This window comes from Apteryx mantelli, chromosome 5 (assembly GCF_036417845.1).
Source record: "Apteryx mantelli isolate bAptMan1 chromosome 5, bAptMan1.hap1, whole genome shotgun sequence".
Taxonomy (NCBI): domain Eukaryota; kingdom Metazoa; phylum Chordata; class Aves; order Apterygiformes; family Apterygidae; genus Apteryx; species Apteryx mantelli.
The window spans coordinates 44,553,609-44,570,306 of record NC_089982.1 but is presented as its reverse complement, the minus strand read 5'-3'; the positions used below and the strand labels follow the sequence as shown (position 1 = coordinate 44,570,306).

Below are 16,698 nucleotides of genomic sequence, written 5' to 3'. Positions count from 1 at the left end.
TAATTTAGAAATCTGAAATAGCTCAAATTATTTCTATAGACATTGGAAATTTAATATATTGTTAATATATTGATCATTGTATTTAATGCATTATATAGTTAAAATTTTGAAATACATGTTACTCAACTTCTATTATTTTCTGCATATTTTAAATTCCTTTACAAATCTGTTGCAAAAGCAAGTGAATAAAGGCTCAAGTAAGATTATTCTAATTATGACTTTCTAAGGTGTTTACATATAAATTTTTTTTGGGGGGAAAAACCCTCTTAAACTAGTTTTAAAAACACATTAATTCTTAATTAAAAAAAAAAGGGGGGGGGAATTCCTAACACAAATCACTGTTTATATTTCCCAATTTTTCTTTGCTAGTGTTGCAGAGCAGTTCAGTCAGTCAGAACACCAGTACCATGTTGGTTTCATTCTATATTATAAAAGTATGACAAAAAAGTGTCCAAAAAATTTATTTCAACCACAATCGATTGACTTAACAGAATTGGAAAGATTTATTGTGGTAGTTATTCTTTCAAGCATCCAGGAGACTGACAATATAGAACAGGAAAAAAAGTGTTACCAGTTTCTTTTCCTTAACACTTTGCCTTAAGGATATTTTAAAACTAGTACTAAAGGCTTAAAATGACAATTTGCTGAAAATGTTTGGCATACTTTTGAATTGTAAGCTGTTGTCTGAGTGAATCCTGTTAGATGAGCTGACTTTGATCTTGCCAAATGCTGATTAACAACTTGCTATTTTTTAATAGCTTCAGTTCTACTTTATTTTACAAATGTGTGAAAAGCATATGAAAATGTAAAGGAAAAAAATAATTCTATATTTTGGAGATTTAAAAAGAAAAAAACTATGCTAATAAAGGTTAACAGAGGGCAAGTGACATTCAGAAGCATTTTCAGGAGCTTCTGTCTCAAGTTTTATACTCCTCAAGAAGAATTTAAAAAATCTATACTCTTCTTTACTAAGAACATTGTCCTGTGTTGACAGCTTCTTATGTAAGACCAAGTGAAGCAGGCAATTTGAGATGCAACTACCTTAAGAAATTTACTAATCCAATAAAGATGTTCACTGTTGTTCACTATTTGTACCCCTAGTGTTTTCAAGACAGTTCTGGTATCAGTCAGGTCTTCATTTCTGACTTTTACTTAATGAATTCTTCTATTATTGCTTATTAAATTTTTTCTCTAAGTTTTTGTTTTCTTACTCCAGGCTGATTTTTATCTTCTGCCTCCTTTCCCCCCTGCCCCCCTCTGCTTTTTACAGATAATGATGAATAAACCTGACTCAGGAAATTCCTTAACGCTGTACTACATATCAGCGTTTGAATTCTGCACAGTGGAATAACAATTGTAGCAGGAAATTGTAACATGGGACAGGAAAAAGAAGATGCAAGAAAAGCATATTGATTGTATGAAAAAGGGGGAGAAACATGCCTTTTAAATTGAGATATTTATACTTTTCTTTCGTGTTCTTGCATATGTGTTCATTAACTATTACTTGCCCAAAATGAAAAAACATATATGTAATTCATCTTTCAAATTCAAACTTAAATACAGAGAAGAATGCCTGAAGATGTTCTGATACAAAACTGAGACCTATCATGTAATACTGAATCTTTGCCATTTCAGCAGCTGGCTTGATCGATTGGAAAGATTACCACGTTGTGAAAGTATCCACTTCTAGCTGTTTACCTGCATGCTCTTTATGCCTACATACAGAAGTTACTTCATTTTTATTGACCCTTGTGGCTGTATGTAATAACGCCTTAATCTACTGGTCCAGTTTGAGTATTTCACTTTTTTCTTAATAAAAATATATTTTATTTTGAAGCTTAAGGCTTCCGTCACTTCTTAACCAGTGTCATCGGAAATATCTTGATGTTTCCAAAATGATGTTTCCAAATTGAGGCAAAGTGAGGCAAAAGAAAAAATACTTCAATCTTCACTGAAATGTCTGAATTTTCTTGAGATTGTGCAATTCATCTGGAGCTAGAAGATTTTTTTTTCCAGTATTTTTCTTCCTCTTTCCTTTTTCCCTCCCCCAGCCCTTCCCCAAAATCCCTAATATTTAGTTCTTTGAATTTTGCAATCTGGTTATTGATAATACTGTAAGCGGTTGAAAGGGGTTTCTTGGGATTTTTTTATTTACTTTGTTTCTAAATTCTTGCTGTTATACTCAGAGCTCCAGCAGCCACAGGGATGAAAATAAAATATTGCAGGCACAAATGCTATATAATGCTTGTCGGCTTTTGGCTAACATTTTGTAGCTTGATTTCCTCCCCCTGACCCCTGGAAAAGGAAAACAAACAAACAAAAAAACCCAGATTTCTTCTGCTCACCTCTCCTTGCACTGTTCCTTCTGTCAGAGCGGTACTATACAGGGCAGAAGTTAGGCATGTTGTTTTTTTCCAGTTATTGTCTCTGGAAAAGCTTTACTAGCTTTACTCATACAATAAGTCTCTTGTCCTAGATGAAAGGAGCTGTCAACTTCCAACTTCCAACTGCTCTATTGGAGAAAGTAGGGGTTTTTTTCTCAGCCACTGTGAAGTAACAGCCAGTCAGAATAATCTAAAATTGTCTAAAGTTACTTTTCCACAGAGTGAAATCTAGTATGTATATTATTTATAACTGTCAAAATATGTACATGATTTTTGTATAATTGTTTTATTGTGTTATTAAAACTTTGTCCACTGAAAAGTGGTTTTGGGTTTTTTGCTTTGTGTTTTAACATATGATTCTTGAAGGTAGACCAAATTCTAGTCTACTGCAGCTGTATCCTGGGAACCTGCAATGAGAACTCTGAAAGAACAAGTACTAGTAAATGCTTTTAATATATTGCCTACATTTTGGATATCATTATTTCTTTGATCAGCATCTATTGCTTCATCTAAGGAGAAAGTATGTTCATTGTTGGAAACAGTGCCAGTTCTGCTCTATGCTGCTTCCCTTCCTTTTCCCTTTCCTTCTATTTGCCTTTTTCTTTTTTAAGTTCCTTCAATTTTTGCTGCTCTTCACTAGACTTCTTTCCATCCACTTCTGTTGCAAAAGATTGTTCAGCACTGAAATGTTCTTCACGAGCCACATCATCCATGACATTTAGCAAATACGCTCTAAAGAGTTTAATGAAGAATGATTCTGCATTATTTTCTTTTTTTAGTTTTGTTTTTCAAATCACATCTCATCCACACTTGTGAAGGGGGGGACTCAAACCTTTAGATTTAAATGAGTATGGATTAATTATATAGAAATTAAAAAAAAAAAAAAAAACACAAAACTGGTGAACTTTGTTATACTTCTGCTCTACAACTGTTAATTTTCCTGAGGTGATAGAGTCTTTCTGAAGTCAAGAAGGGTTTTTTGGGGGGGAGGGGGGGCGAGCGTTAATTCTTTTAAAACTTAAATCACATCGTTATTGACATTCTTCATTTCTTATGCAGTCTGCTGGCTTGCTTCTGGTAGGAAGAGAACATGTCTGGACATAATCTGCAGACTTCAAGCTTTACAGATGTAAAGCTTTTTACCAATTAATGATTTGAAAAATATGCAAATTCTGCACAGCTCTTTGAGGAGAATAATCTTCAAACCTGCCAACCAATACTGAGTATCCTTCAAATCCCTCAAGAGCTAATTTAAAATTGACACAGTAAATAAGTTTGTCTGCTAAAGTAATATGCTTATCTCAAATATTAAAGCCTGATTAATGTACACTGTAACGGCATCAATGACTGTGACTTTTCAGGACAATTTATTGGTCTGTATAGAATAATAAATTATTGAAATTAGTTGTTAAGTATTTGGCTTGCATTCATAATATTACATTCACTATAAAGAATTTTCTGTTGTAAATCTAATGGCAAATTGAGATATTGATAGAACAGTATTTTTGGCTGATTAGCTGATTGGTGCCTAAAATCAGTTTCAAAGAAAAGAGCCTGAAGAGGCTTTCACTCTCCTGTTTGCTTAACTTTGAGAGTGTATTTGAAGTTATTACTAGAAGGTACTTCAGAGAAGTATATTACCTGGTTAGGCACCTTGAGTCAAACTCAAAACAGATAACTACCATTTCTGTGGTGTTTTTGATAAGTGAATGGCTGACCAAAGCTCAAATGTACAATACTCTTGACAAGAGTCTGTGTGCTTTTGTAGACATCTACAACATTTATCAGTAATTCATATTTCAGCTTTTAGTGCACCTGTGTCTCCCTTTTGCTATGATTTGTGCAGGAATGCTGTATGTTCATTCAAACATGTTTTTAATACAGCTGCTTTCTGTTGTATATTGAAGTAATATGCTTGACTATATATTTAGATCAAAGAAAAGTTAGAATCTAAGTAATTTTTTAAGTACTGATGACTAAACTTAGGTTCTCAGTGTGCTTCCCCGGCTGTGTACTGCTTAGCTCATACCCACCTACCCTTTGTTATAGTCTATCTTTATGGTGATAAACAGCACCATACCTGTGATGCAGCCTCACCCGTCGGCATTATACAGAACTGCACTGAGATGGCAAGGAAGACCAGTGGGCAGCAACAACTGGGAGGATGCAGAGCACGGTTCTGTCTCTACATCTTGCAGATTTACGAAATGCTGGATGAAAAACCATAGCGAAATGTTTGAATTAGGGTTAAAAAATGGGAGAAAAGTTCCTCTAAAATTGTGCATTTATTACAGAGTAAGTCCTGAATATTCCATTTGATGAAGAATACTTCACTAACCTGGTATCAGACCTTCTTACAATCAAAAGATCATCAAATAAATTGTATAATTTTAGTTGAAAGCTTTATTTTGGGTCCACGTTCATGCTAATGTCAAACAAGCTTTTTAGCCTTTCTTACTATTTGCTATCTTCTCATTCTTGAATGAGAGAGATATTTAATTGACTTTTATAAAGGGCTGTTACTGAAATATTGGGATGAGGTTTACTTCATGTTTAAAAAGAAACAAATACCATGAGCAGAGGATTAATGTTAGAGGTCAAGATTAAAAGAGAAAAATGTTCTGCACTTAAAGGAGTTATGCTCTCAAAGCACAATGTATAACATGCCTAATGATTTGTGAGGACACTAAATATCCAATTTAGATACTACTTAAGCACTTCTACATGCATTCATCTGCAATACTAAATAATGTGCCTCTAAGGAATTAAAAATCAATTCAGTTGCTCATCTGCTGTAATTTGCTTCTAATCTAGGTATGCCCCTATGGTGGGGCTAGAGTACAAATAACTTGTTTCCACTGCATTCCTATGTGTAGCATAGTTAATTGAAATGAGCAGAATTTAACAAAATCTAAAATTTGCTGATCTCTATTAAGCAGATGAATTACAGAAGAGAAAGTCCTGTCTGTAAGCTGTTATTCAACATAGTATTCCACATACAGAAATTTTCCTGTTGCTCAACACAGTAGTAGATGCAAGTTCTACTGTAAAGTATCTGAAGTATTTGTAGGTACTAACTCTTGTGTAATTGTACTGAAAACAAAAAAATAAGCTGGGTTGTCCCATCTCGCTATAAAAATACTAGAGTGCCAGTTCATACCACTGCTTCTGTCATGTGTTAACTTTAGACTATTTGGGGGATTAGGTCAAGCACTGAGCAGTAAGTGTTTTTTCTCAGATGCTGTGCTGTAGAGGCAGGAGATGTGGATTTGAACTCCTGAGTCTGACAAAGCCTCCTGAGTCTGAGCTCTGGACGTGAGGCCTGCATCAGCTATGTAACGGCAGAGGAAAGATTGGAGGTATCATCACTTCCATAAGGTAAAGTCCAGAGTATGCAAAAAGTTGAACTTCAAATGAATAGGGAAATTTTTCGGATGAACACTTAAGCTCCTTTCCCCTTTAGGCAGCCAGATGTGAAGAGTTAAGATTCATAATATTGTAATTAGATGCCTGAATTTGTAAGCAGTCTCACTTTAGGCACCCCCTTCTTTTTGTGGATCTCACCTTAGTTTGCCATAGCAAAGTATAACTAGCCTCATTTTATTATTTCACAGGGATTATACATTTTATAGGCCTTAAAAACTGTTGTACAGTTGGACTTTTGTCACACCATAATATGCAAGATGTAGAATTTTGCATTCATTTCCTTTTCTGAGGCAAGAGAAATCTGTATTTTGTTCTGGAGATCGCATACATGCAGTTTGTACGTACCTCTTCTGATCTCTCTCAAAAATCACTGCCTTCTCCCCAGAACATCTGCAGGTCTAACACCTCTCATTTCTTCGCAGCATTTACATCAGTTTTCCCTCATAGGAGACCAGCTCCATCTCTGCCCTGCAGTTCCCCAGTGGGAACTGGTCTCTGGGGTCTGTGTGCCAGATGGGACCACCCACCTGCAGCTGTCGGATTTGGTGCCAGCCCACAGTGGGGCCAGGTGGCAGCATAATAGTGGCAGTGGGGATAGGTGTGCACAGTGCCCCTCTGGGGGTGTGCAGAAATCACCGTGTTGCCCAGTATCATGAAGGTGGAGTGGGTATAAACCCGCATGCTTCCATTGCTTTGTATCAGGTTCTGGCTATTGAAGGGCAGCAAGGAAATCACCATCACAGAAAACAAATTATCCCTGAGGAATATACAGGGGGATTAGAAGCAGGAGGGTGGGAAGGTTGCACTTTTCTTGGAAGGATGTGGGGCTACCTGGTGCTCCAGGCAGGGAGGGTACTGAAGTTGGTAGATGGTGAGTCTGATTCAGTGTGCAAATTCTTAAGTTCCTGTAAATTATTTTACAAGTATTTCCCTGTATAGGCTATGTTCTGAAAACACTAAGCATAAACACAAATCTATTTAAAAAAAAAAAGAAAAGTTTTATTGACAAATCACATATTGACAAATCAGAAACACAGCAATACTGCTTAGAGATAGAGGAAGAAATTATCCAGCTGAGCAGCAAAAGCCTCTAGATAGAGAGCTTGTATTAGTAATGAAATCCTTGCACTCCTTTTCTTGGGGGAGAGAATGGGGAAAATGGCATGGCATGTCCAGTTTCCCCAAATGACCAGATGCTAATATGAACAGAACAAAATGGTTGCGATGGTTGCGTATGGTTGGATTTGGTAACAATCTTTCCTCCGACCAGATGGAGTAGAAGTGTGCTCTAACTAAATTACTGATTGACCTTTTTTCTCCCCTAAAAGCACCTGATCAAAGCTCTAGTAAAGCCAGGCTAGTCTTAATTTGCTACTGGTGATAAAGTGAACACAAATATAGAAATTTGATTTTCAATCCTTTTAAATCCCCCCCCCCCCCAAATAATCCTGTGCTTTCTCAGGTCTCACCTTAGCTCTTGGTGTTTTCCATTTTCATTCATGAGGAAAAAATGGAAAGCCATATAGACTAAAATTTAGTATAAAATTTCTAGAATGCTTGGTTTTGCTATTTTTATCATAGCAGTCTAGATAGAACAATTTCTAGAGTGCAAATACTGCTTTTAAAAACTATAAAGAGCTTCTTCCTTTAAATTAAATTTGTGTTTTAATGCAATACACACTTCAAATGCATTTCCAGGTTAATCTGCTTTCTAGTTGAGATGATGAGTATCACTTCAAATAGCATCACTTTGAATGGCTGGCTTGTGCAAGAGTCTTAAAAACACTTCTTCAGCAACTACAGCCTTAATTGAATTACTTGCATATGGATAATATTAATTTGTACTTGCTTGGGATATACATAAGTAAGAGTTCAGCTACTGCTAAACTGCTTGTCTTGAGCACCTCTGATCTGGCTCACTCTTCCAAGGTTTTATTTCCAAGACATTTTCAAACCAAGATGTGATTTAGTTAAATCACTAATTCCATTAACTTTCTTTTTAACTTTACAGTTAAAAACTCACAGGGCCAAAGACTTGATTGTTGGGGATTTTTTTCATGTTAGCTGCACAGCAAAGGCCCAAAAGAGGTGGCTGGCCCAGTTGGAAAACTCTAGCAGAAGAAGTAGTTGCTTAGTTTCAGAATGGCTATGACAGTTCTTTTCTGTGTCACCCCTGAGGTTGCCTTTATCAAGTGTGAGGCTGGAGCGCTGTATGAGTCACTTATGCTTGGCTGATGAACATTCCCTTAGGGACTGTAGTCAGCCAGGAGAAATTAAAGTTTGGCTTTAAATAGCACTGTGGCTCAAGCTGATGCAGATGTGCTTGGAGTATAATGGAACCGTAATCAAATCCTTGACATATCCTAATTCTTGCTGTATCCTACAGACAGTCCTGATGGTAATCTTTTCTCTACAGAAAGGGATGAAGTACGCATTTTTGCTGTATCCTGAATATAGGATATCAACTATCAATTTCCCTTGATTAGATTTTAGGCAAAAACTCTGTGATTCTCTCTCTGTCTTAATAAAACATTAAATCTCAAGCTGGCTTACTTTAGGGATGTTTTTTCTTCCTTCTGTCAATTTCCCCATCAGCAGTCAAGAGATCTCCTTGCTGTTTGTTTTATTGCTGCTACACCTATTTTAGATGTTATCAGAGTAGTTTTGAAAAAGTAATGTATGTAGCCTACCCTTTTTCTGAAGAACTGACTGATTTGGTGGGGTATCGAAAAGACAGAAAACTTGAGACACTATTAATGATTAGCTAGAGCTCTCTCTGTTGTGGATCCAGACTAATAAGACCACTGCTAAAGATAGGTCAGATAGCCTCCTTTTTATAAACTAGTGTAGCTAGTGTATTTTCTATAAACTCTATTTCTTCCTTTGTATTAAGCCATAATAACTCTTGATAAAGATGCCTAAAAGACGATAAGAAATTGCATATAGTTTGCCATTATTGTAGATTGGTTAATCCTTTCCCACTGGCATTAATTTTGATAACTTAAATGGCAGTTTAGAGTATTTTACAGCCTTTTTTTTCAGACTGTGTCAGAGAAAGTCAAAAGGGGAAAATTATCATGGCAGCTGAGCTTCTCAATAGCACAGATTTGGACTCACACTTGACATACTTTTTGCCTTTTTAATTATAAGAAATGTTAGTATTTTTTAGTATTTCATGCTCAATAGTTTTGAAGGCTTGGTAAAACATTGACCTTCTAAATTGTTAGTAAACATATGTGAAGAATTCTTTCCACAGCAATAAAACATCTCTGATGTGAGTCTTAGCTACAAATAATATGGTATTTTTTCAGCTGTTAAACAACCTACTGATTGCATGGAATAGTACCCTGTTCCACCATGAACTTTAATGTCAGTTAATGATCTCAGTGCCCTGAATAACTTAATTCACTATATCTGTAGTGCCTCCTTTCCTCAGATGGCCACTATTGCTTTCTCTACGTTGGGCAAACTTGTTTGTCCAGAAGGAAACTCCAGCAAATTCTGACTCTAAGAGACGACGGGGTTAAGTATTGCCAGTTGGGAAGGGAGCACATTTCAATCCTGGCCCATGGCCTCTGTTAACCATGCAGGGATACTACCAGTAACTAGTCTGCTTAGATTGGTAATGGAAGGATTTTCCACCATTAATATCAATATTTAGGCATACATACAATAGTGGAGCATGAGTGCACACAGTGATAAGCCCTCCCTAACCCCCAAGCACAGTAAAACTTCTAAAGCAAGCTTCAGAGATTGGACAGGTTAAGTTCTATCAAATCGCATTGTGATCTTTTGAGAGGCAACTGCTCTCAGCTGTCTATTCTTTTCATTTGCTTAAGGTTATTAAGTCCAGCAGACTGAAATGTGTGCCCAAACTCATGCTTCAGTACAAAGCATAGCACCCTTGATTAAACTGCTGCGAAGGTCAGTTGGAGCCAAGTCATGTGACTTTGGACTGCAGTTGGTGAGGATATAAGCACATCTTTCATTCTGCTTGTTCTGCCACGTGATAGTAATCTCCATCAAAAGGATGGGGTCATGTACTTACTTAACACTATTTTTGTTTTCACTTGCTGGCAAAACTCTCCAGCGATGTTTTATTCTGTCTCTCAGCAGCTAAAATTGTGAGAAATGTTGTCTATTTCTTTGGATTAATGTTACTGAAACAATTTTAAAATCTAGAAATTGAGAAATTGCTGTTCTGTCATATGATAAAGCGTGGGGTCTTTCTGGGGGGACTGCACTAATCTGTGGTATGAAACAGGTTGGATCCCTTCCTATAGTCACTAGCTTTAACAGAGCTGTATTTGATACTTCAACTCAGGTATTTTCAGCTTAAATCTGGAAGCCTTGGGTACAAGGCCTATAAGATGCTGGGTGTCTTTTTTTTTTTTTTCTTTTGAATTTCTGTAGTCTGTCTTAGTGGTGTCTGAAAAATATACTGCTCACCTACAATTTCATTGATATTAATGGAAATTGTAGGTGCCTCATTTCTGGAAATCAAATCCTGATGGTTTTTGAGCCTAAGGGAACTGTATTTCCTTGCCATTTGATAACAGAGAGGTCAGCAGGCTTTGTGATCCTTGGACAGAAGACACTGTAGAATAATAGAATGAACTGGAAAAATCTGCTGAAAGCATTTGGGAGTTTTAAGGGGTATAGAATATATCTCTAACACGCACACGTTCTGTGACAAAGTTTACTGTTACCCAGGCCTAGAATTAGTCAAATAAAACAGCAGGGAAGCCCTTTTTGTGTCTCTTGCCCACATTTCTTACTAACATTTTTACATTCTCTCATTCCCTCTTCTAATGGCAGCCGTGGGGAAAAGCGCCTAGTACAGCACTAATCAAATGAAGAAAAACGCTAAAGAAAGCAGCGAGGCCAAGGTTTCAACCATTCTCCCTTTCTTGCCCAGGAAAATGTCAGTGACCTCTTGACACCTCCCATGGGAACTTTTAAATTGACATGAGTATTTGCCAAGTAAATGCAAACAATTAAAACAGTACTGTTTCTGACTTATCTCCCCCCAAGTCAATGAAAGTGAATTAAGATTCCCACAGCAGCTATAACCAGCTAACCTCATTTAAGGTGGCAGCGTATGTGGATATGTATCAGGACTGATTAATAAACACTTCCAAGCACTCAGAAGTGCTATTCGCTTGGGAAAGTGAAAATAAAAAGGACAAAAAATAAGTTACAGCTTGTTCTTGGATCATCATCTGGGAAACCTGGTATTTTGGTTAAAACTACCATGTTTCATGTTATGTAGCACTACCTAGGGTCAAAACATTGTTAATCTGTCCTATGAAAATAGAAAGGGAAAGCATTTCAAGTTAGTTATATCCTGATTTTTCACTCTGCTATGTTTTTTGCTGGGATAAAGTATTCATGAAGGATTGTTGGAACTCTTGGAGAATATTCTGTTTTTATTACCTGTCAGTTGCCAATTTCTCTTTTGAAATCTGATGACCAGGAATGGAGGGTTAGTAGAGTACACTGCATCTCGAGCTTCTCCATACCATTTTTCCCCACAACTAGGGAATGTCTCTGCTGCCCAGCAACAGGTGCTCCTTTAGGGTATTCTAGGAGATAGGTCACAAGACTGGAGATGTGTGGTTTAGTCCTGGGAATTGTCCCTTTGTTTCCTGTCCAGCAAATCATTTAATTTATCTTGCAGAGAGAACTGAATCTATGCTAGTCATTATCTCCCTCCTTTGTCTTACCTATTCTTCACTTTCCAGGCTTTTTCATTTTAAGCTGCAGTCCTCAATGTATGAGGCGAGTCGGCTTTCATGCTCCACATCACTGTCATCTAAAAAGAAACCAGCACAATAAATACTATTAATAAAAATGCTTCCAATTGTATCTGCAACTGCAGAAAAATGCTCACCAACTAATGTGAACTAGCACACAGGAAAACACCTAGCTCAGAGCATTTCCTGACAAGTTTTTTGACCGCAGCTGCCTCATCTATATTTAAGGACTGTGACATAGATGAAAAATACACCCTTTTTTTAGTGGAGGTGTGACTTTAGAGAAGAATGCTGGTAGAAATGCATTAGCAGTTTGGAGTGGTGCTTGCTAACAGATTTTTGGCATATTTATCCATTGTCAGAGCCCTAGTCACATCCATATGCAGAGTTGGTGTCTGAATTTCTGGGACATGTGGGAAAATAATAATTGAAAATGAGTTTGACTGTAGCTCATATAAAAGTGTATATTCAAGAGATATTTAAGGGCTGGTGCCTAGCTAAAGGGGATGGAATCCAGCTGCCTGTTTTCTTTGGCCCGCAGAATCAGTTTGATGTGATTTACATTTTCAGAGCCAACTTCACAAACAAAGAGCTAGAGGGTCCGTTTGGGGGGATATTTTCTGTTTTTTGTGAGTAGATATTTTATAGACCAAATTCCTAGTTCCACAAAATCAGTGACTCCAGGCTGTGGGACAATATAAGTAAGTACAAAGACTGGAATTGATTGCTAGTAATGATCTATGAGATAAGTTTTTAAACTAAGCCAGTGCAGAGAGGGCTGTTGCCAGATGTGTGGGAGTGAAAGTGACACAAAGCTACAAAAAAAAAAAAAAATAAATAAATAAAATAATAAAAAAAAAAATTGGCAATCCCAAAGCGATTATATAGCCTTGTAGTGCCAGAAGCCTCAGAGGATTCATCTTGTGTCTCAGTGTCTTTATCAACTTGAAAGCCAAGTCCCAAGCTTTATAAAAGAAATACAAAGTAGTGCCATAAATACTCCATAAATTCATCTCACCTTCTTAATCTTATTTTGAATAAGTAAAAGGGTTTTTTGTCTATACTCCCCAATTTGTAGAGAAAAACTATGGTAGCAAAAGTAATACAATGACAGGAATAACACAGCAAGTCAGACACTCAGTAAATTAGGCAACCACGAACAACTTCTGATATGAATTTTGACAAGGAAAAAGGAGAAGGAAGGATTACTCCCCTGATTCTTTCTTTTCTTTCTAGCATGGGTGGAGGTTAGTGGCAATCTATGGGAACTTTTCTTATTATATTAAGCAATGACGATTGCTAAATATCTAAAGACAGTTTATTTGTCTACACAGTCCCTGTCCCTTTATTCCCCTACCTTCATCCCCATATAATTCAAAATTTGTCAGGGTTTCATGTAGGAAATTTTCCTTCAGAATCAAGCTTTGTTGGAAATTCTTGCTTTTTGCTTCTAAGATGTTATACAAGAAAATGATAGTACATTGATCACATCTGAACCTCTGCCTATATGCTTTCTTAAGTGTACCTGAAATCACAGATATCTGAAGCTATGAAGGGGGCTTCTGTAGCTTTCAGACCACACAATAGGTATAATTTGTACTAATTAATTAAATTTGTGCTAATTAAAATGCAACTTTCCTTGTATCTGAGGATATGTTCCAAAAAGGGATGCTTCAGTCAAAGGAAGAGCTTTACCCTGGGGTAAGGATACTGGTTTGACTACTTTTGGATAGAAATGTTAGTGCACTTCAAATTTTGTAACATATTTTGATTTTTATATCTTAGTATGCAAACATGTACAAAACCTATTTCATCACTCATATTATTGATAGCACAGCAGAACTGTGCAAGTGTGGCAGAGCTGTTTGAAAACTAAACATGCTGATAATTCTACTGGCCTGTCAAAGAGCTCTGCCCAGCAGGCAGTTTTAGTAGGAAAATACTATTTTAAGGAAGTAAATCTTTTTAAAGAAACTAGCTGAGCATGCTTTTATGAACTAACATTACAACTCTATCAGATGGTTTTATTTTTTTTGGCAAGCTATCAAACTATTGCAGCACTCAAAACTCTAAAATGGCTTATTTTAGAATTTAAACAAGCTAGTAAATTCTTCTTGTAGAATTTGCTCTAAAAACATATGGAAAGGTGTCACATATGCATCCTGGAGCATTTTACTGTTCCCCTGCTCCTAAGCCTGGGAGTGTTGCACAGCTACATTCTGACTCTCTTCTGGGACAAAATCCAAGCTGACCAAGTTTCATTGCAGAGGAGATCTAGGTGAAGGGACTGTGGTGCATTTCAACAGATTCCTGGATTTGGACAAAACAGGAACTTCAGGACTCACCATAAAGCGCACATGAACCACAGTACAGACATGCTTGCTGCTGCTATACATTTCTCATTCTTTAGCTACCACAAAAGCACAACTGGTTTGTAAAGACTTGTCCTTCTGTAAACACACAGGAGCCTTGCAGTAACTGCTCGTAGAATGAGACATCAGCTGTTTGTTAAGACCTGTAGAATTTCCTGAATTTTCATTTAATTGTGGTGCAGTTGCACCAAAAGAGAATTAGTGGACACAAATACTTCTCAGCTGGTTGAAAGGCCAAAGACTAAGGGAGGTGCATAATGGTATGTTCTAAAGGTATATTTTGCGTGAAAAGGTGAAGAGTGCCAGAGCTTCCAGCCTGCTACTTTGGGGGGGATAGACGCTCATGTACAGGCCTTGGCCAAGGATGTTTGCCTCTAGAACGGCTCATTTGAGTGCAGGACCTCACAAGATAAAATAGCACAGTGCTGTGGCTTCCTTCCTGTTCATGAAGTTTGTTGACTAACTTTGTCTGCCTCATAGGATTTCAGAGTGAGAGAGAAGCTGAAATGCTTTTCTGGAAGTATAAAACACAAATACAAACAAAAGACAGAAACCAGGAATTGTAGACCTGACGTGACTCATGTAGTCTTCTCACAATGCCCACAACAAACCTGCCCTCTGCACAGTCCACCTACAAAGGTGTCTTTGACTCTCCTTAGCTCTTCCAGCTCCTCCTATCCACTATCGTATTTTTTTGTTTAAATAGTACACATGCCAAGCATCTAGTCTCCAGACGTTCAGCTTCTTTCAGATACCATGGTAATGAGGTATGGTAATGGAGACTAAGTAAAGTTTTATGAATGTTTAATGTTGACTATCTTTTACTGTATTCATGTCTTTGCATGTTTAAAAGGAAAAAAATAGTTTGGGCCCTGCAACTTGCCTCAGATATTTGTGTTTTGAAAGCTCTAAATATTTGTCACAATGTTCCTGAAGAATAAAATTGGAATTCAGTCACTCTAACCCATTATCACCCCAAAGTGGCTGATTACAGTTCTGTCTGTTCCCAATCTACAGTAATGCAGTAATTCTACTTACGCATTTATATGGTTGTCAGTTTACTGTTGATATGAAACATAGCAGCCAGTTCATCAGGAAGTTTTACACTGTGACTCGTACGTAGCCTTTGCAGGTGGGGAAAATTATTTAATAGCTTAAAAATTTGCTAACAATCTAGCACACTATAAAAATGGCATGTAAGTGTTCCAAGAAGTCTAAGGCAGTCAGTAATTCTAAAGCTACATCCTGAATCAGTTACAAATCTTTGAGAGAGCAGATCTGAATCAGACTGTAACATTCCTAGAATAGGATTGAACAGGATTGTCCACGCAAGAATGTCTCCTGTGGACAGAGCACTAGTTCTAGAGAAGCAAAGGAGTATTTGGACCAACACCTAGATTAGGTCTGCAGTGTATCAGCTGGATGTAAGAACAAAAACAGTTCACTTGATTTTAGCATAAACATGTTAGACAGGAGGTTCTTGCATTTCTGTTTGCTGTGTCTTTTCTAAAACCTTCATGGCTGTACGATCTAGTTTGATTTTTTTTAAATAAGCATTCTTCTCTGCCTTTTCTTTAACCTTGTTTGTAGTAAGGGCAATTTCAGGCTTGCTGGTTAATAACACAAGGGCATTCTGTTCCCAACAGTGTAATGATCATTTTAATCAAGTTCTTGACCACTTGCATGCACCCAGCACCTTACTGCATTTCTACAGGACAGAGCAGCGTACACTGCAGCTAGGCTACAGGGATCATAAGAACCCATCAGCCCAGTAAGTGTCCTCCAGCGACCAGCCTGGGGGGAATGCAGTGAGGTTATGAGGAGCATAGCAAAATACTGAGAACTTGTAACCCAGTAATTCTTTAATGCTTCGACTGCTTTTTTCTTCCGCATATTCCCTGATCATGACTCATATTGAAAGTTATTACAAAAGCAACAAAGTATGTGCAAAGGTATGATCCCACCTTCACTTTGTCACAGACAGCTAGTTCACAATATTCATACACAAATGAAAGCCTCCTCCAGAAAGCAAGAAACTAAAAAGTAATCAAAAAATCAAATATCGTCTTAGCCTTGTTAGGTTTGAGACACAGCACAGCAACTTTTGTTATACCCTAAGCTAGATACCTACTTGAATACAGAATAAAGATCTAAAACTAGAAACCAAAATGTACCGAAAACATATCACCCCTTTTTTCCTCCCTCCTCACAGATATAAGAATAATAATAGCAGAGATTCTTGCTGCACAGCACAAACAGAAGCCTTAGAAGTACATTTGTATTACAGTCATTGATCCTGGTGCGACTGGTTCACCACACAAAGTGTGGCAGGGACAGCACAAAACTCAGTTTGCCATCAAACTGACCAATCAATACCAACCATGCTGAGCTCCGTGTGGCCAGAATTACACTAACAGTAATTGAGCTAGATAGTTTAAAGCTAGCACTAACTGCAGCATAGACATCTTGTTGAAAAAAAAAAAGCTCTTCAATGAGAAAGGAGCAAAGTCATGGCAGAACATCCTTGCCCATTTCCACCAGGGACTGAAGAAAGTCAGCCATCCTTCACTGTGTGCTATAGTTGCTCATATAAATCCAGTAATATCAGCATGGGCATCAGTGGTAAACTCTTACTAAACTGATGTCAGTGGGAGTTTTGCTTGGCCTTTAGCCTTTGAAAGGAGATTGCCACTGCATCTCTGGGGGTCACTTTACAAGGAAATAAGATTAACCTTTTTGGTCTGTGCTTGAGATTGATGG

General features: G+C 37.3%; 1 protein-coding gene across 7 annotated transcripts in view; it reads left to right on the top strand.

The window, feature by feature from the left end:
• Positions 1-2,862, top strand: part of NEK1 (NIMA related kinase 1) — a 50,515-nt gene extending 47,653 nt beyond the window's left edge. For 4 of the 7 annotated variants that reach the window (XR_010884397.1, XR_010884398.1, XR_010884395.1 and 1 more), the window contains one exon: positions 1,271-2,862. Coding sequence is in view for 1 of the 7 variants with exons in the window: in XM_067297896.1 (XP_067153997.1) it covers positions 1,271-1,284 (14 nt within the window). In the remaining 6 variants the exon portion in view is untranslated. The remainder of the gene's footprint in view (positions 1-1,270) is intronic. The other 3 variants (XR_010884400.1, XR_010884399.1, XM_067297896.1) reach the window with 1 other exon arrangement.
• Positions 2,863-16,698: the final 13,836 nt, after the last annotated feature.